This window comes from Carassius carassius, chromosome 40, assembly GCF_963082965.1.
Source record: "Carassius carassius chromosome 40, fCarCar2.1, whole genome shotgun sequence".
In the NCBI taxonomy this organism is placed as follows: Eukaryota; Metazoa; Chordata; class Actinopteri; order Cypriniformes; family Cyprinidae; genus Carassius; species Carassius carassius.
The window spans coordinates 29,019,921-29,042,091 of record NC_081794.1 but is presented as its reverse complement, the minus strand read 5'-3'; the positions used below and the strand labels follow the sequence as shown (position 1 = coordinate 29,042,091).

Sequence of the window (22,171 nt, the reverse complement as noted above, 5' to 3'; positions counted from 1 at the left end):
TAGTGAGTGTGAGGGCCGTGTGCGCATTAGTGAGTGTGAGGGCGGTGTGCGCAGTAGTGAGTGTGAGGGCGGTGTGCGAGGGCGGTGTGTGCAGTAGTGAGTGTGAGGGCCGTGTGCGCAGTAGTGAGTGTGAGGGCCGTGTGCGCAGTAGTGAGTGTGAGGGCGGTGTGCGAGGGCGGTGTGCGCAGTAGTGAGTGTGAGGGCCGTGTGCCCAGTAGTGAGTGTGAGGGCTGTGTGCGCAGTAGTGAGTGTGAGGGCCGTGTGCGCAGTAGTGAGTGTGAGGGCCGTGTGCGCAGTAGTGAGTGTGAGGGCGGTGTGCGCAGTAGTGAGTGTGAGGGCGGTGTGCGCAGTAGTGAGTGTGAGGGCGGTGTGCGCAGTAGTGAGCGTGAGGGCGGTGTGCCCAGTAGTGAGCGTGAGGGCGGTGTGCGCAGTAGTGAGTGTGAGGGCCGTGTGCGCAGTAGTGAGTGTGAGGGCCGTGTGCGCAGTAGTGAGCGTGAGGGCGGTGTGCGCAGTAGTGAGCGTCAGGGCGGTGTGCGCAGTAGTGAGTGCGAGGGCGGTGTGCGCAGTAGTGAGTGTGAGGGCCGTGTGCCCAGTAGTGAGTGTGAGGGCTGTGTGCGCAGTAGTGAGTGTGAGGGCCGTGTGCGCAGTAGTGAGTGTGAGGGCCGTGTGCGCAGTAGTGAGTGTGAGGGCGGTGTGCGCAGTAGTGAGTGTGAGGGCCGTGTGCGCAGTAGTGAGTGTGAGGGCCGTGTGCGCAGTAGTGAGTGTGAGGGCGGTGTGCCCAGTAGTGAGCGTGAGGGCGGTGTGCGCAGTAGTGAGTGTGAGGGCGGTGTGCGCAGTAGTGAGTGTGAGGGCCGTGTGCGCAGTAGTGAGTGTGAGGGCGGTGTGCGCAGTAGTGAGTGTGAGGGCGGTGTGCCCAGTAGTGAGCGTGAGGGCGGTGTGCGCAGTAGTGAGTGTGAGTGCGGTGTGCGCAGTAGTGAGTGTGAGGTCCGTGTGCGCAGTAGTGAGTGTGAGGGCGGTGTGCGCAGTAGTGAGTGTGAGGGCGGTGTGCGCAGTAGTGAGTGTGAGGGCGGTGTGCCCAGTAGTGAGTGTGAGGGCGGTGTGCCCAGTAGTGAGCGTGAGGGCGGTCTGCGCAGTAGTGAGCGTGAGGGCGGTGTGCGCAGTAGTGAGCGTGAGGGCGGTGTGCGCAGTAGTGAGTGTGAGGGCGGTGTGCGCAGTAGTGAGTGTGAGGGCGGTGTGAGCAGTAATGAGCGTGAGGGCGGTGTGCCCAGTAGTGAGCGTGAGGGCGGTGTGCGCAGTAGTGAGTGTGAGGGCCGTGTGCGCAGTAGTGAGTGTGAGGGCCGTGTGCGCAGTAGTGAGCGTGAGGGCGGTGTGCGCAGTAGTGAGCGTCAGGGCGGTGTGCGCAGTAGTGAGTGCGAGGGCGGTGTGCGCAGTAGTGAGTGTGAGGGCCGTGTGCCCAGTAGTGAGTGTGAGGGCTGTGTGCGCAGTAGTGAGTGTGAGGGCCGTGTGCGCAGTAGTGAGTGTGAGGGCCGTGTGCGCAGTAGTGAGTGTGAGGGCGGTGTGCGCAGTAGTGAGTGTGAGGGCCGTGTGCGCAGTAGTGAGTGTGAGGGCCGTGTGCGCAGTAGTGAGTGTGAGGGCGGTGTGCCCAGTAGTGAGCGTGAGGGCGGTGTGCGCAGTAGTGAGTGTGAGGGCGGTGTGCGCAGTAGTGAGTGTGAGGGCCGTGTGCGCAGTAGTGAGTGTGAGGGCGGTGTGCGCAGTAGTGAGTGTGAGGGCGGTGTGCCCAGTAGTGAGCGTGAGGGCGGTGTGCGCAGTAGTGAGTGTGAGTGCGGTGTGCGCAGTAGTGAGTGTGAGGTCCGTGTGCGCAGTAGTGAGTGTGAGGGCGGTGTGCGCAGTAGTGAGTGTGAGGGCGGTGTGCGCAGTAGTGAGTGTGAGGGCGGTGTGCCCAGTAGTGAGTGTGAGGGCGGTGTGCGCCAGTAGTGAGCGTGAGGGCGGTCTGCGCAGTAGTGAGCGTGAGGGCGGTGTGCGCAGTAGTGAGCGTGAGGGCGGTGTGCGCAGTAGTGAGTGTGAGGGCTGTGTGCGCAGTAGTGAGTGTGAGGGCCGTGTGCGCAGTAGTGAGCGTGAGGGCGGTGTGCGCAGTAGTGAGCGTGAGGGCGGTGTGCGCAGTAGTGAGTGTGAGGGCCGTGTGCGCAGTAGTGAGTGTGAGGGCCGTGTGCGCAGTAGTGAGTGTGAGGGCGGTGTGCGCAGTAGTGAGCGTGAGGGCCGTGTGCGCAGTAGTGAGTGTGAGGGCGGTGTGCGCAGTAGTGAGTGTGAGGGCGGTGTGCGAGGGCGGTGTGCGCAGTAGTGAGTGTGAGGGCGGTGTGCGCAGTAGTGAGTGTGAGGGCCGTGTGCGCAGTAGTGAGTGTGAGGGCTGTGTGCGCAGTAGTGAGTGTGAGGGCCGTGTGCGCAGTAGTGAGCGTGAGGGCGGTGTGCGCAGTAGTGAGCGTGAGGGCGGTGTGCGCAGTAGTGAGTGTGAGGGCCGTGTGCGCAGTAGTGAGCGTGAGGGCGGTGTGCGCAGTAGTGAGCGTGAGGGCGGTGTGCGCAGTAGTGAGTGTGAGGGCCGTGTGCGCAGTAGTGAGTGTGAGGGCCGTGTGCGCAGTAGTGAGTGTGAGGGCGGTGTGCGCAGTAGTGAGCTGTGAGGGCGGTGTGCGCAGTAGTGAGTGTGAGGGCGGTGTGCGCAGTAGTGAGTGTGAGGGCGGTGTGCGCAGTAGTGAGCGTGAGGGCGGTGTGCGCAGTAGTGAGCGTGAGGGCGGTGTGCGCAGTAGTGAGCGTGAGGGCGGTGTGCGCAGTAGTGAGTGTGAGGGCCGTGTGCGCAGTAGTGAGTGTGAGGGCCGTGTGCGCAGTAGTGAGTGTGAGGGCGGTGTGCGCAGTAGTGAGTGTGAGGGCCGTGTGCGCAGTAGTGAGTGTGAGGGCCGTGTGCACAGTAGTGAGTGTGAGGGCCGTGTGCGCAGTAGTGAGTGTGAGGGCCGTGTGCGCAGTAGTGAGTGTGAGGGCGGTGTGCGCAGTAGTGAGTGTGAGGGCCGTGTGCCCAGTAGTGAGTGTGAGGGCTGTGTGCGCAGTAGTGAGTGTGAGGGCGGTGTGCGCAGTAGTGAGTGTGAGGGCCGTGTGCGCAGTAGTGAGCGTGAGGGCGGTGTGCGAGGGCGGTGTGTGCAGTAGTGAGTGTGAGGGCCGTGTGCGCAGTAGTGAGTGTGAGGGCCGTGTGCGCAGTAGTGAGTATGAGGGCGGTGTGCGAGGGCGGTGTGCGCAGTAGTGAGTGTGAGGGCCGTGTGCCCAGTAGTGAGTGTGAGGGCTGTGTGCGCAGTAGTGAGTGTGAGGGCCGTGTGCGCAGTAGTGAGTGTGAGGGCGGTGTGCGCAGTAGTGAGTGTGAGGGCCGTGTGCGCATTAGTGAGTGTGAGGGCGGTGTGCGCAGTAGTGAGTGTGAGGGCGGTGTGCGAGGGCGGTGTGTGCAGTAGTGAGTGTGAGGGCCGTGCGCGCAGTAGTGAGTGTGAGGGCCGTGTGTGCAGTAGTGAGTGTGAGGGCGGTGTGCGAGGGCGGTGTGCGCAGTAGTGAGTGTGAGGGCCGTGTGCCCAGTAGTGAGTGTGAGGGCCGTGTGCGCAGTAGTGAGTGTGAGGGCGGTGTGCGCAGTAGTGAGCGTGAGGGCGGTGTGCGCAGTAGCGCAGTAGTGAGTGTGAGGGCCGTGTGCGCAGTAGTGAGTGTGAGGGCGGTGTGCGAGGGCGGTGTGTGCAGTAGTGAGTGTGAGGGCCGTGTGCGCAGTAGTGAGTGTGAGGGCCGTGTGCGCAGTAGTGAGTGTGAGGGCGGTGTGCGCAGTAGTGAGTGTGAGGGCCGTGTGCCCAGTAGTGAGTGTGAGGGCCGTGTGCGCAGTAGTGAGTGTGAGGGCCGTGTGCGCAGTAGTAAGTGTGAGGGCCGTGTGCGCAGTAGTGAGTGTGAGGGCCGTGTGCGCAGTAGTGAGTGTGAGGGCCGTGTGCGCAGTAGTGAGTGTGAGGGCCGTGTGCGCAGTAGTGAGTGTGAGGGCCGTGTGCGCAGTAGTGAGCGTGAGGGCGGTGTGCCCAGTAGTGAGCGTGAGGGCGGTGTGCCCAGTAGTGAGCGTGAGGGCGGTGTGCGCAGTAGTGAGTGTGAGGGCGGTGTGCGCAGTAGTGAGTGTGAGGGCCGTGTGCGCAGTAGTGAGTGTGAGGGCGGTGTGCGCAGTAGTGAGTGTGAGGGCCGTGTGCGCAGTAGTGAGCGTGAGGGCGGTGTGCGCAGTAGTGAGTGTGAGGGCGGTGTGCGCAGTAGTGAGTGTGAGGGCGGTGTGCGCAGTAGTGAGCGTGAGGGCGGTGTGCGCAGTAGTGAGCGTGAGGGCGGAGTGCGCAGTAGTGAGCGTGAGGGCGGTGTGCGCAGTAGTGAGCGTGAGGGCGGTGTGCCCAGTAGTGAGCGTGAGGGCGGTGTGCGCAGTAGTGAGTGTGAGGGCGGTGTGCGCAGTAGTGAGTGTGAGGGCCGTGTGCGCAGTAGTGAGCGTGAGGGCGGTGTGCGCAGTAGTGAGCGTGAGGGCGGTGTGCGCAGTAGTGAGCGTGAGGGCGGTGTGCGCAGTAGTGAGCGTGAGGGCGGTGTGCGCAGTAGTGAGCGTGAGGGCCGTGTGCCCAGTATTGAGTGTGAGGGCCGTGTGCGCAGTAGTGAGTATGAGGGCGGTGTGCGCAGTAGTGAGTGTGAGGGCGGTGTGCGCAGTAGTGAGCGTGAGGGCCGTGTGCGCAGTAGTGAGTGTGAGGGCCGTGTGCGCAGAAGTGAGTGTGAGGGCGGTGTGCGCAGTAGTGAGTGTGAGGGCGGTGTGCGCAGTAGTGAGTGTGAGGGCGGTGTGCGCAGTAGTGAGTGTGAGGGCCGTCTGCGCAGTAGTGAGTGTGAGGGCCGTGTGCGCAGTAGTGAGTGTGTGGGCAGTGTGCGCAGTAGTGAGTGTGAGGGCCGTGTGCGCAGTAGTGAGTGTGAGGGCCGTGTGCCCAGTAGTGAGTGTGAGGGCCGTGTGCGCAGTAGTGAGTGTGAGGGCCGTGTGCGCAGTAGTGAGTGTGAGGGCCGTGTGAGCAGTAGTGAGTGTGAGGGCCGTGTGCGCAGTAGTGAGTGTGAGGGCCGTGTGCGCAGTAGTGAGTGTGAGGGCCGTGTGCGCAGTAGTGAGTGTGAGGGCCGTGTGCGCAGTAGTGAGTGTGAGGGCCGTGTGCGCAGTAGTGAGTGTGAGGGCCGTGTGCCCAGTAGTGAGTGTGAGGGCCGTGTGCCCAGTAGTGAGTGTGAGGGCCGTGTGCGCAGTAGTGAGTGTGAGGGCCGTGTGCGCAGTAGTGAGTGTGAGGGCGGTGTGCGCAGTAGTAAGTGTGAGGGCCGTGTGCGCAGTAGTGAGTGTGAGGGCCGTGTGCGCAGTAGTGAGTGTGAGGGCCGTGTGCGCAGTAGTGAGTGTGAGGGCCGTGTGCGCAGTAGTGAGTGTGAGGGCCGTGTGCGCAGTAGTGAGTGTGAGGGCCGTGTGCGCAGTAGTGAGTGTGAGGGCGGTGTGCCCAGTAGTGAGCGTGAGGGCCGTGTGCCCAGTAGTGAGCGTGAGGGCCGTGTGCGCAGTAGTGAGTGTGAGGGCGGTGTGCGCAGTAGTGAGCGTGAGGGCGGTGTGCGCAGTAGTCAGCGTGAGGGCCGTGTGCGCAGTAGTGAGTGTGACGGCGGTGTGCGCAGTAGTGAGCGAGAGGGCGGTGTGCGCAGTAGTGAGCGTGAGGGCGGTGTGCGCAGTAGTGAGCGTGAGGGCGGTGTGCGCAGTAGTGAGCGTGAGGGCGGTGTGCGCAGTAGTGAGTGTGAGGGCCGTGTGCGCAGTAGTGAGTGTGAGGGCCGTGTGCGCAGTAGTGAGTGTGAGGGCCGTGTGCGCAGTAGTGAGTGTGAGGGCGGTGTGCGAGGGCGGTGTGTGCAGTAGTGAGTGTGAGGGCCGTGTGCGCAGTAGTGAGTGTGAGGGCCGTGTGCGCAGTAGTGAGTGTGAGGGCGGTGTGCGCAGTAGTGAGTGTGAGGGCCGTGTGCCCAGTAGTGAGTGTGAGGGCTGTGTGCGCAGTAGTGAGTGTGAGGGCCGTGTGCGCAGTAGTAAGTGTGAGGGCCGTGTGCGCAGTAGTGAGTGTTAGGGCGGTGTGCGCAGTAGTGAGTGTTAGGGCGGTGTGCGCAGTAGTGAGTGTGAGGGCGGTGTGCGCAGTAGTGAGTGTGAGGGCCGTGTGCGCAGTAGTGAGTGTGAGGGCCGTGTGCGCAGTAGTGAGTGTGAGGGCCGTGTGCGCAGTAGTGAGTGTGAGGGCCGTGTGCGCAGTAGTGAGTGTGAGGGCCGTGTGCGCAGTAGTGAGTGTGAGGGCGGTGTGCCCAGTAGTGAGCGTGAGGGCGGTGTGCGCAGTAGTGAGTGTGAGGGCGGTGTGCGCAGTAGTGAGTGTGAGGGCCGTGTGCGCAGTAGTGAGCGTGAGGGCGGTGTGCGCAGTAGTGAGTGTGAGGGCGGTGTGCGCAGTAGTGAGCGTGAGGGCCGTGTGCGCAGTAGTGAGTGTGAGGGCCGTGTGCGCAGAAGTGAGTGTGAGGGCGGTGTGCGCAGTAGTGAGTGTGAGGGCGGTGTGCGCAGTAGTGAGTGTGAGGGCGGTGTGCGCAGTAGTGAGTGTGAGGGCCGTCTGCGCAGTAGTGAGTGTGAGGGCCGTGTGCGCAGTAGTGAGTGTGAGGGCAGTGTGCGCAGTAGTGAGTGTGAGGGCCGTGTGCGCAGTAGTGAGTGTGAGGGCTGTGTGCCCAGTAGTGAGTGTGAGGGCCGTGTGCGCAGTAGTGAGTGTGAGGGCCGTGTGCGCAGTAGGGAGTGTGAGGGCTGTGTGCGCAGTAGTGAGTGTGAGGGCCGTGTGCGCAGTAGTGAGTGTGAGGGCCGTGTGCGCAGTAGTGAGTGTGAGGGCCGTGTGCGCAGTAGTGAGTGTGAGGGCCGTGTGCGCAGTAGTGAGTGTGAGGGCCGTGTGCGCAGTAGTGAGTGTGAGGGCCGTGTGCCCAGTAGTGAGTGTGAGGGCTCTGTGCCCAGTAGTGAGTGTGAGGGCCGTGTGCGCAGTAGTGAGTGTGAGGGCCGTGTGCGCAGTAGTGAGTGTGAGGGCCGTGTGCGCAGTAGTGAGTGTGAGGGCTGTGTGCGCAGTAGTGAGTGTGAGGGCTGTGTGCGCAGTAGTGAGTGTGAGGGCTGTGTGCGCAGTAGTGAGTGTGAGGGCTGTGTGCCCAGTAGTGAGTGTGAGGGCCGTGTGCGCAGTAGTGAGTGTTAGGGCGGTGTGCGCAGTAGTGAGTGTTAGGGCGGTGTGCGCAGTAGTGAGTGTTAGGGCGGTGTGCGCAGTAGTGAGTGTGAGGGCCGTGTGCGCAGTAGTGAGTGTGAGGGCCGTGTGCGCAGTAGTGAGTGTGAGGGTGGTGTGCGCAGTAGTGAGTGTGAGGGCGGTGTGCGCAGTAGTAAGTGTGAGGGCTGTGTGTGCAGGCAGGACGCTGTTTGAGCGCTTCTCCCAGCAGCAGGACTCTGGAGAGCCGGAGGAGGTGGAGAAGCTGTGCTCCAGGATCCTGGCCTTGAGCCTCCTGCTGCCCTTCAGTGACTGCTTCAGAGACCCCCACAGCAGCGGACCGATTGCACCCGAGTTTGACGTGAGTCCTGATTCACTTCACTAACCCTTCTGTTCTTAAAAGACCAATCTGAGTAAGATCAGTGCAGCAGCACGGTTTAGTCCTTCAGTCTGTGCCATCTTATGTAAAATTATTTAAAAACTTAGTATTTCCAGCAACTAAAACTGGTCCGTTATGTCTATATTGTGTCAGTAGAAAATATCACTCTACATTCACAAACGTTCATTGTGCGAAAGATAGAAATAACTGACTTCAAACCAGTTTTATCTGCTGGAAACACTAGTGTTCTGATCATTTCGGCCAGCACTGTAATACTGAAGTTTAGCATGTAGTTCTTAAACACACTATAATGAAAGGACACACATGGGGTATTGTTGTCCTTGTTCTTACTGGCTGGGGTTGGCATCATGTGATCTGCTGCTCGACTGTGATTGGCTCATATCAAGACTAGGCTGGTTCATAAGAGTCAGAGCGCCATCTGCTGGTGGACACTGCTGGGATGCAGAGAGGAAATGAATGTTGATATCTTTCACCTGTTTTCGTTGCTCTAATCCCATATAACGTATAAATAAGCTGGCGGAGATTTGTTTGCTGGAGGCCACAGCTCATCAGATAACTCCAGAACCACAGCCTGATTTTGAGGTTTAGTGATTTTACATACACAAGATTTCACATGGACTCTTTTATCCTCCAACATCATCTCTCTTCCAAACCATATGGAAAGCTTGTGATCACTGATGAATCTCTTCAGCAGTCGCTGACTGGTGTTTATTTTAGGGCGTGTGTTTGCTGCAGTGTGTGTCAATTATTTACAGTCCTGGCTCTGTAAATTCAGGCTCTCTGATTGGCTCGGGCACTTTTGACCGCTTTAGGGTGTGTCATCATTGGGGAGTGATGTCATCAGTCTCTCTCTCTCTGTGTGCTGCCAGGTCGAGCGAGAGGTGTTTGTGTCATAAAGCATCCACAGCATCAGCAGACGATGGATGTCCGTGACTGCATGCATCTGAGTCACAGTTCATCTACTTCAGTTATTTATTTATTGTACATGTTTACATTTCAGTTGTTGTTTTGTCAATTTTATTAGTTTTAATACACTTTATTTATTACTTTCATTAAATTTTATTTCATTTAAAATTGAGTAATGTTAGTACTTCAACTAGAAATGTTGCATTAGCTACAAACTATTTGCTGAAAACATGTTTTTCAGTGGTTTTATTTAATGATAACACCACTGCGGTTCAAGTCAAGTCACCTTTATTTATAAAGCGCTCTTTAAACAAAACACAGATTGTGTCAAAGCAGAAAATAGGAAAATAGTGTGTCCGTCAGTAATAATGCAGAAGGACAATAGTAAAGAGTCAAGTTTCAGTTGAATTCAGTGATGTGATTGTCAGAGGTTTGATAATGTGATTTGTTAGTGATCTGTGGCGCTGCTGTAGGTCTGATGGTGTGTTTCGTTCCTCCTGTGTCTGCAGACCGGTCAGCTGTACACATGGGCAACGGTCAGTCAGCCTCCTCCGTCTCTGGAGGGACACCTGAAGAACCTGTGGCCCCTGAACAGACCCGGAGCCCAGGACCGGCCCCAGCCCAAACACACCGAGGACGGTATGAACACAGTTGATTAATCAGTGTCCTGTTCATCTTCTCCTCTGTTAACAGCTTGTTGTAAAGGTGTGACACAGTTGGAGTGATTTCTGCAGCACACCAGTAAATAATCGCAAACTATTATATATATATATATATATATATATTTTTTTTTTTTTTACAAAAAGTGCATTTCTGTCTGCATTCATCAAACTTAGGCATTCAACTAGTTATTGTTAGAAATATAACTTTTTTTTTGTTTTTGTTTTTTTATGCAATGCAATTGTTTGTTTTTTTTTATAGACAAAATCTCATATATAACCCCCCAAATCAATGAAATGGCTGGTATAATATTGAGTCTTGACTCTTAAGATGTGTTTGTTTCAGGATTTCAGGTCTCTGTTTGTTCCGAAAGCTCATCCTGCTCTCTGTTAGCTCTCAGATTGATGCGTTATAGAGACGATCTTGGGTTCATATGTTCAGTTTCTCTCTAGCATTCAGCTGTTGTTAATCAAGCTCCATCTTTCACATTCGCTGCATCTTCAGAAACAGGATTACTGCATTTGTACAGTCTGGAAAGTCACTGGGATCTGAATGTCTAAATGAGATTATTTCTTTGCAGCGGTCGAGGAGCAGGAGGGTGAGTATCTCGATCACACACCTGTCTTCAGGGGCTTCACCTCATTTCAACTCCGTCACTGGCTGAGCTTCACTACAGAAACATTAAAGCCCTTGTATTCATTCCAGGCTTTTTCCACATTGTGCTGGTGTTTGTTTACTAATGTTGCCTAGCAACAAGCAATTAATCCTTCCCTCCATCAATCAGCACTGATCACATTCTCATGATTACATCAGGTTTTTCTGCCCATCGTCCTCGATGATTGTTCTGAAGCTTCATTCATATTCACAGACTCATATTTCCTGTAGATTTTACAGTGTGTTGTGTGTGTGTGTGTGTTTCAGAGCATCAGGCCGTCATTTCAGACCTTAAAAAACATCAGGAAGAAGAAATCCGGCAAATTGAGGTGTGTCTCATTCATCTCTCTAAGACCCTTCTGGGTTTTTTTTTCTCCCACATTAAGGTCTAAATGAAATACATCCTCATTACTTCACATCTGTATCGTGATATTTTAAACCGGTCTGAGAAACATGGTAATACCACGGTGCTTTATAATATTTAAGTGCTTCTGATTAATCTGAATGAAGTATTGTGGTCTTCAGTGTTTCTCTCAGCGCTGATGGATGGATGCGTTTCATGATTCATTCATTACTCGATGGGTTTGTCTGATTATCCATATGCGCTCCATATTGACTCACGCAGGTTACTGGGCTGGTTGTGTTTGTTTCGATGCCCTGCTGCTGGACTAATGTTTAATGGTTAGTTTGATTTCAGAAACAGGAAGTAAACATCTGTGCTTCAGGAGAAGTGTGCTGTAGTGTGCACTAGCAGCAGAGGGCAGCATCACTGCACACTTCAGTCCATCAGACCTGTACTACAAGAGCATAGGAAGCTCGTGGACCTTCTGTTCCAATAATACTTCAACAGTGTATTATATCAATCTTCAGTATATTATATATTATATGCATAATATAGTATCATTATTTAAATGCAGTATTTATAATTTTTTAATGTATGTGTATATATATATGCGTGTGTGTGTGAGTGTGTGTATATATATATACGTGTGTGAGTATGTATATGTTTGTGTATGTATACACACACTAAAGTGTATCTAAAAAAATCTGAATATCATGAAGGTTTTTTTTTAACATTTCAAAAAGTGAAACTTTCATATATTGTAGATTCATTACATGTAAAAAAAATTCAAACTTTTTTTGTTGTTTTAATTTTGATTATTACAGCTTACAGCTCATGAAAGTCAAAAATCCAGTATCTCCTTACAGTATAAGTTCCAGGTATCTCTTGTTTTTTGAAACCACAATAATGGGGAAGACTGCTGACTTGGCAATGGTCTAGAAGATGATCATTGACACCCTCCACAAGAGGGCAATTCTCAGGTCATTACTGAAAGAGCGGCTGTTCATAGAGTGCTGTATCAAAGCATATTACATGCAAAGTTGACTGAAAGAAAGAAAGTGGGTAGGAAAAGTGCTTCAGTAGTGCTTCATCAGAGCCACAGGCTGACCTCTTCATGGCATATTAATTTAATAATTTTAATAATATAAATTTTACATTTATATTTTTTCAAAAATACATATGTATACTCACAAAACAACTGTATATACAATTAACAATGACTAAATATGAATAATTGTATACATTTACATTTACATTATACAATATTATAGATATTATTATTTATGAATAATTATTATGAATAATTAATCATATAAATGTATTTACATTATATATATAGTATTAAATCTATTTAATTACATAATATTATATGATTGACAGTGCTTTGATTTGTTTAAATAAACTTTTATAAAATATAATTAAAATTATTATAACATTATTAATAATAACTGTATGCATACAATTATTGATTAATAATTGCCTTAATAGGTTTATATAAATAATTGATAGTTAAATATTTCTGATTACTATAATATATTAAGCATTTTATACACAATTAGCAATTGACTATTCACAATTAATTAACAATTAATTTTTTGTATAAATTAAAACCTTTATTCTTTAATGCTTATTAATAACTATTTATTTTATATAATAATGTCAATATTTTACTTTTATATGCAATAAAATTACGCATTTTATATTTATGAAAAATGCATTAATATATTTGTATAAGCATTCCTACTAAATTAGCCTAGCATCATCCATACTGATTGAAAACTTCTGTCAGAGCCACTAAGAAATGAGCAGGGTGATGCTCTCTCTCCATGCATTCTCTCACAGTGTTTCTTATTAAACATCCATGTATGATGCTCTCTATTAGGTCCTGTGGGGTGTCTCTCCTGGAGTCTGTTGAATTCAGAGGACTGTGGGCATCTATTGTTGTGTTTTGAGTCTGAAAGCAGCTGCTCCTCATAAGTTCTGTCCATGCTTCAGCATTGTTTCTTCCTACAGGAAACACGTTTAACCGCATGACACGAACGCAAGTGACTTCGCGGAATCCAGTGGATGAAAAAACTCAGATTTATGTCTCTTTCTGTCTGCGGCATTCGTCTGCTTTTCATCACGCCTGTCTCTGTCTCTGCAGGAGGAGTCGGTGATAAAGACTGTGCATCTGAAGCAGGAGCACGTCTGCGTGATCGAGCAGCTGGAGCAGACCATTGAAGACCTTCGCTGTAAGATCGCTGAGCTGGAGAAACAGCAGCCTCTGCTGGAGTGGGAGGTGCAGACACAAGACCAGGAGTGTGGAGGAGAGGAGCGCCTCCTCCCAGACGTCTGCCATGTGGACCAACAGACAGAAAACACTGCGCTGCTGCCGCTGGAGGCCAAATCAGTGCAGACGTCTCCTATGGACGAGAGCTTAAGGTTTAAACTTCCTCCTGTGGAGGCGCAGGCACCGGGGAGGAGTGACTCCTCACTGCCATCAGGAACTGAGAACGCTTCTCAAGTGTTTGTGTGCATGTGCCAGCATCTGCCAGGCATTTCGGTGCCTCCTCCACAAACACCACCTCCTCCTCTATCCGGGATGTGTGCACCTCCTCCTCCACCTCCACTTCCAGGAATGAGCACTCTTTCTGCACCACCTCCTCTTCCAGGCAGTTCATTTCATCCTCCTTTACCTGGAATGGTTGCACCTCCTTTACCCGGAATGAGTGCACCTCCTCCTGTGCCTCCTTTACCAGGAATGGGTGCGCCTCTTCCTCTACCTCCTTTACCAGGAATGGGTGCGCCTCCTCCTCCACCTCCTTTACCAGGAATGTTTGCACCTCCTCCTGTGCCTCCTTTACCAGGAATGGATGCGCCTCTTCCTCCACCTCCTTTACCAGGAATGGGTGCGCCTCCTCCTCCACCTCCTTTACCAGGAATGGGTGCGCCGCCTCCTCCACCTCCTTTACCAGGAATGGGTGCGCCTCCTCCTCCACCTCCTTTACCAGGAATGTTTGCACCTCCTCCTGTGCCTCCTTTACCAGGAATGGGTGCGCTTCCTCCTCCACCTCCTTTACCAGGAATGGGTGCGCCTCCTCCTCCACCTCCTTTACCAGGAATGGGTGCGCTTCCTCCTCCACCTCCTTTACCAGGAATGGGTGCGCCTCCTCCTCCACCTCCTTTACCAGGAATGGATGCGCCGCCTCCTCCACCTCCTTTACCAGGAATGGGTGCGCCTCCTCCTCCACCTCCTTTACCAGGAATGGGTGCGCCTCCTCCTCTACCTCCTTTACCAGGAATGGGTGCGCCTCTTCCTCCGCCTCCTTTACCAGGAATGGATGCACCTCCTCCTGCGCCTCCTTTACCAGGAATGGGTGCACCTCCTCCTGCGCCTCCTTTACCAGGAATGGGTGCACCTCCTCCTGCGCCTCCTTTACCAGGAATGGGTGCACCTCCTCCTGCGCCTCCTTTACCAGGAATTGTTGCGCCTCCACCTCCACCTTTTCTGCCAGGTGTATCTGTGCTGCTTCCTCTCTCAACTGCAGGATCAGTGCCTCCTCCTCCAGGTCCTCCGCCTTTGGCTCCTGGTCCTCCTCTGGCCTTCGGTCTGGGTTCTCTGCCTCCTCCGCTCCCGCTGGGTCTGTACGCGTTAGGAGCACTGCAGGAGAAACTGCCTCACAAAAGCTTGGTGGAGCCGCCGAGACCCATGAAACCGCTGTACTGGACCCGGATACAGCTGCACACCAAAAAGTACCATCATTCTACATTATTTATTCAGTTTGTTCTGCTGCTGTTTTGATTCGTTCCACTCACACTAATTACCAGAATACCAAAGTTACTGTAGCTTTTAATAAGCTATAATCCTCATCGCTGACTAGTGCTCATAGTTAGTGATCTGAGTGATCAGATGCACCAGTTTCAGCTGCTGAACCGTAAAACAGATGAAAAATGACAGAGAGGGAACCTGAGCCACATCTACAGACCACAACACACTTTACATTCTAGACAGAAAGAAAACACATAGAGCACCCTAGCAACCAAATGCAGTGACCTAGCAACACCACCCACTATCGCATGACTTAAACGGTCAATATTAATTATTGTAAATTGATTTCAGCATTTTTTTTTATTAAAATGTTTTTGTATTTATAACAAATAATAATAAATTAATGAATGCTTAATAAATTAACAAAAATTAAATGTATTTATTTTTATTTAATTCAGCAATGAGTTTAATGAATTATAATTTTGTTAATGAGACTTCGGGGGAAAAATATTATTTCATTGATTTCATTTTATTGTCTTTTCTTTCTTTTTTTTGATTTGTTAGATATTTTTGTTCAGTTTTTTTTTCTTGATTTGTTTCTTTGTTTGTTTGTTTCCTCTCTTTCTTTCTTATGTAAAAAGATTGCCATGTGATATCTTTTTTTTCTCTCTGAGCAGTTGTTGATGAAGCAGGTGTTTTTCTCCTCTAAAGTCTGTATTTCCCTCCGCAGGGACTCTCATGCTCTCGTGTGGGAGAAGATCGAAGAGCCACCCGTGGATTTTGACGAGTTTGTTGAACTCTTCTCCAAAACTGCAGTGAAAGAGAAGAAGAAGCCCCTTTCGGACACGATCAGCCGGTCAAAGACCAAGCAGGTGAGCAGAGATGTGTGCTGTTATGTCTGCGGCTCGGGATGAGGTTAGAGTCGGTACGAGTTTACGAGCGTGTGAATGCAGCGAGACGGTTTCCATGACTGAGTCCTGACGTTTGTGTACAGACGGAGGCTCCTCTCAGAGTAAATGGCCAAGCGCTTGGCACCGCCGTGCACCAGATTCCAGCTCCGAATAGAAATATGAGCGTAAAGAGCAGAACCGAGGTGCATAAATATGGCAAAGTGCTCCCAACGCTTGTGGGTTTATCAGATCTGTGTCAGACGTCTGTATGTGGGAGGTTCCTCAACTGTAGGAGCTCAGTGCCACTGGATGGATTCCTGTTGAGCAGATCAATGTAAACAGATTTCAGCTTTTCTTTTTTTATTTGTCAACAATTTATTTCTATAGCACTTTATGCAATACAGAATTTTTTTTTGAAAAGGTATATGCAACTTGTAAGTGTTTGTAGTGTAATATGAGGCGTGTAGTTGATCAGATACTCTTACTGTGTGGGGGCATTTTAACATGTTTTAATCTTCTTCATATGAGACCCATCACATGACGTTCAGACCGCGAGTGAACAGACCTGAGGTTAACCACACTATTGCTCGTTCCGCTCCCTATTTGCATATTTACGACTCCTCCATTTACATAACACAGGGATTTTTTCCTTAGCGGCTGAGCAGATGTGGCCATGGTGTGACTTGTGGTGCATTCTGGGACGGATCGTGTTCTGAGGTGTATGGCGTCTCGTCTGAAGGCTGATGGAGACATGTTTTATGCGGCTGAGGCCGTGTCTCATGTATTTAAGCTGCCGCAGACTCGCTCAAACAGCACCACATCTGGGCTCTTCTGATCTGATGTTTGAAATGGTAATCCTGCAGACCTGCTCTGGTCATGTCTGAGGCGTCTGGAGGGGATTTGTCTCACTGAAGGGAACAGAACATCATCATCATCAGCGGCTGCTTCTGTTTAGCCCCCGTCACACATTCAGCTCCGCTTTGATCTGGAAGAGATGCTGAAAAAATTCGACTAAATGCATAGTTTTTAACAAAACTTTGCGAACACTTTAAGATCATCAAATTGCATCCCAAGGGGATTTAAAGAGGTTTTTAAGAGATATAACCATTCTTGTTTTTGGGCCGTTTTAATCCGGCTCTGTTTAGAGCACCGTAAGGTGCTGAAAATACTTTTTTTCAAAGTTAGTGTCTAAAAATGTATATTAAAAATGTCACCTATCCCTCATATCTCTAACACTCTTTGGACTGAATTTTGTTTATGAACATGTCTTCTATTGACGAACCACTGCAACATGAAAAACTGATCACATTTTACATCTGAAAGTTTCTGCAAGTAAAATGTATTTATCCTGTTTAAAAACTTTTCAGATTAATATTTGTTGTTTTGTTAGAAATAAACGTCTAGGGTTCATAAATCTGCAATGTTTTTAATTAAATACAAAATAATTAAATTCCACTCGTTCTAATGGGGGGTTAGTAAGGTGGTCAAATGTTTTCGCCCAATCATTCAGTAGCTTATCACAAATTGTTTTAGCTGAAGGAAAGGTTTGGAGGTTGATCAGAAGCATGCGGACGCTTCTGTCTGCTGCGTGTCTCTGGCATCAACAGCAGAAAAAAGCATCGAGCGTCTTTTAAAGCTGGTTTGTTTGGTCTAATGAAAACAAAGATTTCTCATGCAGCTTCCTGTTTCAGATCAGCTGGATCCAGATCTGTATTGTGCTCTGGTTCCTCTGAGACGCTGTGTCTGATGTGTTTGTGGGTTTCCATCACCTCGCAGCTCATTGTCCTCACGGTGGATAAAGATCAGCTGAATGAATTGCCTTTGTTCTTCTGTCCAAAAACACTTTCCTTTTCAAATCAAGACGTAACGAGCAAATAGTTGTAATTGCGCACACAGATGCTGTAAAGATCTGATGACGGACTCGCACTCGTCTGACACGAAGTAATGCTCATATTACAACAGATATGAGTATCATGACATCACATGATTTGAAAGCCTCCAGGGTTTGAGGACGGTGACTTTAATTAGCCTGATTTATATTTGTTTTGCAGAAAAGCAGTAAGAGACTTGAGGTATTTTATATGTATCTGTTATATATCTATATCTGTGTGTGTGTGTGTGTGTGTGTTGTAGGTGGTGAAGCTGCTGAACACCAAGCGTTCTCAGGCCGTGGGGATCCTGATGTCCAGTTTACATCTCGACATGAAGGACATTCAGCACGGTCTGTATTCTGTTACTGTTGTGAGTTTGATGTTTGTCATCATGATGTCTGCGGTCAGCGGCGGGTCGAGGTGGATGTGCAGCTGGGGGTTTTGTTCTGGCGAGCTGCTTTCCTGTTTTCTTTCCACACTGGCGTTGGTTCTGGTGTTGAATGCAGGGCGTCCGGGCATTGACGTGTTCTTCTGTGTTCTGTGGGCGGCAGCGAGGGTTTCCTGATGCTCTGATACACTGCAGGTCAGATCCATCACATGAACAAACTCACACAGTCACATCCCTGCTGGACGACTGCTGTTTACTGATCTCTTCTGTCAGTGATGCTTTGAGGAATCATTCCTGCTGCAGGCCACACACTTACAATAAGAGATTTTTTATGACATGAGGCCAGATTTACAGGTGTTTTAAGATATTGTAAGATTTTAGGACTTTTATAAACTTTTAAAAACCTATTGACTTATTTTTATGTTTTATTCTATTTTTATTTATTAGTTTTATTTTTTAATTAATTCATCTGATTAACAGAAGATCCAGACGAGTGTCTGTCATTTGCAAAAACAGATAACTAAATACATTTTCCCAAATAATGATGTTATCATATTTTAATTGTGTTAGTTGTGTTTTTTTAGTTATTTATAACCTTATCAAAGTAACTTTGAGATTAATTGGAATGCACAATGAAACATGTTGTTTTTTATTGTTGAAAACGGAGTTATCTGTTTTTTTAAATGAACTCTTCAGTTGTGAAATGATATGTCAGAGTGAATTTGTAATGATATTGACTGTAATATGAGAGTTATGTTGGGATGGGATGTTGGTCAGACGAACTGGTGTCTCTCGTCTCACAAATATTTGTGGAATGCCAGCTTATTTGATTCTGCCAGCAGAACTTCATTTCTATCTAATCGGTGTGTTTATGCGTTTGCATGATCTCGTGTGTGTGTGTGTGTGTGTCGACTGTCGTATGATGTCATGATGCTCAAATCAAACGCAGACGTGTGATGTCATCACTTCCTAACACACACTCAGAGCTGTTAAAATCACACAGATGTAAACTTCGTGTTTTAGAGCAGTGTTTGAAGGCTGTCATGCTTTTGCTTCCACAGTGGGGGTTTTTTTTCTTCTCAGTTTGAAATTTTCCAATTACATTTTTTTTTTTCGACCTCTTGTCACAGACATTTTTCACCATTCATCAAGTCCTCATTAATAAAATAAAGTTTTGCCCTACATTTTACTTTTTTTATGCATTTAAAAACAAACAAGGAAATATAAAAAAATTAAATAAAGAAACTTTTTTTTTTAATTATATATATATTTTTTTTTTTATTTGAAAGGGCATGCTGAAATGGTCAACCCTGTTCCTATCTGTAAAATGTTTAAATCTTTACATTTTCTGATAAGAATCTTGTCATGATCTACAGCTGAAAACTCAGCCCTGTTACTTTATTATGAATATTTATGATAAATATATATTATAATCAATTATTTTAATCATTGAAATCTAAAGGGACTACTAAGTATGATAAATATTTTACTTTTTCTTTTTGTTAAATGGGTGTTATTTTTTATATTTATATATATATATCAATCACCTTTTTAAATGTAAAAGGAATGTGTTTCATGGAGTAATCCAGTTGTTTGACGTTCTGAAAGGAGAGATTCATGTGATATGGGCAAATGTGCTGCTTTAGTGATACTTGTGTGTTCATTTTTGGATATGATGCCTATTCAGCTGCTGATTTCTGTGTAATGTGCGTCTCTATTTGTGTGTGTGTGTGTGTGTGTGTGTGCAGCGATCCTGAATCTGGATAACACTGTGGTTGATCTGGAGACGTTACAGGCGCTCTACGAGAACGTAAGCAGATCCTTCTCTCTGTTCTTCTGCTGCTTTGCTTTTTGAAGATTCTTGTTTTCTTTCCAAGAATCTCTGTTGCTCATATTTAGAACAAATCTCTTAAAAATGAAACTTGCTCGTTACATTTTTAGTGATCAGGTGAGCCTTAAATATCATGCGAGGCTCATGAAATGGTAAGTTTAGAAACTTTGCAGAGTTTGTGCACCACATAAGGTCCAGTTTTTGCACAGTTTTGTGGTATGTTATAGTAACCTCTCAAGCGTAACAATCAAGAACATTTCGATTTTCCTTTCCTTTAAAACCAGAAAACACACACCTGTGTTGCTCAGGTAATCAGACCTGTTGTCTAAATCACAGTCTAAGAGAGAGAAAAGATGGAAATCTTCCCATGCACACTCCCGAAATATATTCATGTCGAAAAAACTAGTTCAGAAAGCACATCACTGCAGTAATGAATGCTATGTCTCATGAAAGCATGTGTGTGTGTGTGTGTGTGTGTGTGTGTATAAAATAGCCCCGTTTGAGCAGAACGTTTGGTCATGTGCTTTGATTAAAGCAGCAAAAAAACATCTTTTGTTTGAAGTTGCAAGGTGCTTTTGCATAAAAATCATTTTTTGAAGCATCATGTGCCAAATCGTTAGAGACTTTGAACCGTTCTAAAATTTGTTTCAGACTCATTCTTCTGAGATCTGAGAGTCTGTTAGTCAGCGGAGGCAGAAACATTAAGATGTTTTCGTCTGGCTCACGCCGTAATTATGGAATCCAGACCTGTTCAAATAACAAGTCATACAGTCAGACTGCAGTAATGCACCTAATGATGGCTCTAATGTGTTTTTCTCTGCTTTTCTGAGTGTGAGTTTCCCGTCTGGCCCGTGTGCAGATGTCAGTCCTGCCGCTCGTGTCGTATCTGTATATTGTCTCTTGATATCTGCCTTTGAGTTTGTGTTTGAAGGCCGAGTGCTGAGAGCTGCTTCATATTAACTATATTTACACTTAAGAACGCAGTAAATGGGATGCAGAGCGTCTAATCACCGCGTTTGAAGTGCTGTGTGTGTGTATATGTGCTGTGATGGATCTTCTGATGACGCTTAATGGAGCCCGAGACTTTTCCAGAGTTTATATTCACGCCTGAGCCGTACACACACTCTCCTGAATGTGAACGTGTTTGTCTTAGCCTCATTTTTCTCTGTGTCTGAGAGCGAGAGAGATGTTTCCTGATGTCCTCAGCTGTGCGTCTCGCTGCGTTTGATCTCCGCTGCTGTGTTTATGAAGGTATTCGTTCTGAAACGGCCAGGTCTGATTCTCTCACACACCTAGAGACGGGAAAACTATTCAGGGGCTGATTTCAAAGACAAAGATGATGTGAAATGTTATTGTTATGATGAATGAGAAAAGCATTGACTACAAAAAGTAGCTTTAGAAAGAAACGATTCAACACTGCATAAAGAATTATAGTAGGCCTAATTATTTTTTGGATATTGATTGATTCATTCACAACAGTTAATAGATATTAACATTACTTCACATTATTATCCTTTGATGAGGTGCTGTTGTCCATCCGTCTGTTTGTCGGTCACGTCTGGTTGTTTGTTGTACTTTCAAACACCACATTTTCCATAATTTGCCGGCTCCAAACTCTGTTTCTTCTGTTCTTTAACTCAGTGAAAAGGAAACTCTTGAGACGCTTTGGCTTTTATTGGACTTTGGTTTCTCTAATGACTTTGATTACACTTTATTCTGCTTCCAAACAAACCCAAATAATAATGAGGCTGAACACAAAAACACCAGGGTGTGTATTTGTGTGTGAAACACAGTACCTCTAGTCTCTAGACTGAAGGTCTGGAACTCATGTCAGCTTTCATTGGCCGAGGCCGACATGTCAAACAACCAATCACAGTTAATTTCATTAATCGTCATGTTTTGAGGTGTGGAATTGGTGCCTCAATAACAAACTGGTGTGTAAAACTCTCAGACATATATCAGACGTTATCAGGCTGAGACTACAGTGACCTTCAGAATGAAGTCTGATCTATATTCTGACTTGTCTGGCACAGACATCGCATTATTGACCGTTCCATTGTAAGCTCATTGTCCAGAAGCATCAGTGTTTTTGCGTTGTGAAGTTATAGTTTGATTGTGTTGAAATGCTTTGTGGTTTCAGAGAGCCCAGCATGACGAGCTGGAGAAAATCGAGAAACAGATCAAATCCTCAAAAGACAAAGAGGGAAGCAAACCTCTGGACAAACCCGAACAGTGAGGATCCGAACACACACTCTTACACAAATACAGTCAGTTAATAACTTCCACCTGGTAGCTTTTATTAACCAGAGATATGCTTTTAATATATCTTTTTAATCCTCACAGGTTTCTCCATCAGCTCTCCCAGATCCCTGATTTCTCCGGACGAGTCTTCTGTATTCTCTTTCAGTCGACCTTCACTGAATGCATCTCCTCTGTTCAGCGCAAACTCCAGATTCTGCAGACAGTCTGCAAGGCATGATTGCATTCATAAGCATACATCACAACATGCTCTGCAATTCTTAAAGCAGCTGATTCATTTGAACCAAACTAGTGAATCCAGTGCGAATCAAACACAGGAATCATTGAATCAGTCAGGCAACTTTCCTTGTTCACTGAATGGAGTCAGATGAGGGATAACACACACACATAACACACACATGCAGTCCGGTTTTGTCCTGAGTCTGGTTTCTGGTCTTCTCTCTCCAGACTCTTCGGAGCAGCTCTGGGGTGCTGCAGGTTCTCGGTTTAGTTTTGGCTTTTGGGAACTTCATGAATGGAGGGAATTGCACCAGAGGACAGGCGGATGGTTTCACGCTGGACATTCTGCCCAAACTCAAGGATGTCAAGAGCAGCGTAAGACACACACACACACACACACACACAGAGTTTAGACACAAACACACTTGTGGTGTTTGTTGATTTAAAGGATTCGTTCACTTCCAGAATAACATTTCCTGATAATTTAATCATCCCCATGTCATCCAAGATGTCCATGTCTTTCTTTCTTCAGTAGAAATGAAGGTAAAGTTTTTGAGGAAAACACTCCAGGATATTCCTCTGCTGGGATCGTGTAAAGCCCTTTGAAGCTGCATTGAAACCCGTTGAAGTCCACTGTGTGGAGAAAAATCCTGGAATGTTATCCTCAAAAACTTTACCCTCATTTTTACTGAAGAAAGAAAGACATGGACATCTTGGATGACATGGGG

The 22,171-nt window shown here is 48.2% G+C and overlaps 1 protein-coding gene and 1 long non-coding RNA gene across 2 annotated transcripts in view; one reads left to right on the top strand and one right to left on the bottom strand.

Annotated features, from left to right (window-relative positions):
- The window catches only part of LOC132122534 (formin-2-like), a 62,205-nt gene that overhangs the window by 4,877 nt on the left and 35,157 nt on the right, over positions 1-22,171 (top strand). The window contains exons 4-15 of the mRNA XM_059532908.1: positions 7,472-7,632; positions 9,087-9,216; positions 9,818-9,835; positions 10,159-10,220; positions 12,381-12,771; positions 13,120-13,969; positions 14,716-14,857; positions 17,009-17,096; positions 18,883-18,944; positions 21,106-21,197; positions 21,309-21,438; positions 21,672-21,818. Of these exons, the coding sequence (XP_059388891.1) occupies positions 7,472-7,632; positions 9,087-9,216; positions 9,818-9,835; positions 10,159-10,220; positions 12,381-12,771; positions 13,120-13,969; positions 14,716-14,857; positions 17,009-17,096; positions 18,883-18,944; positions 21,106-21,197; positions 21,309-21,438; positions 21,672-21,818 (2,273 nt within the window). The remainder of the gene's footprint in view (positions 1-7,471; positions 7,633-9,086; positions 9,217-9,817; positions 9,836-10,158; positions 10,221-12,380; positions 12,772-13,119; positions 13,970-14,715; positions 14,858-17,008; positions 17,097-18,882; positions 18,945-21,105; positions 21,198-21,308; positions 21,439-21,671; positions 21,819-22,171) is intronic.
- LOC132122535 (uncharacterized) lies at positions 12,810-13,600 on the bottom strand. Its single transcript, XR_009426393.1, has 4 exons — positions 13,564-13,600; positions 13,060-13,095; positions 13,009-13,023; positions 12,810-12,912 (listed from the first exon to the last, which is right to left on the bottom strand). It is a non-coding gene; the product is annotated as an uncharacterized LOC132122535 (long non-coding RNA).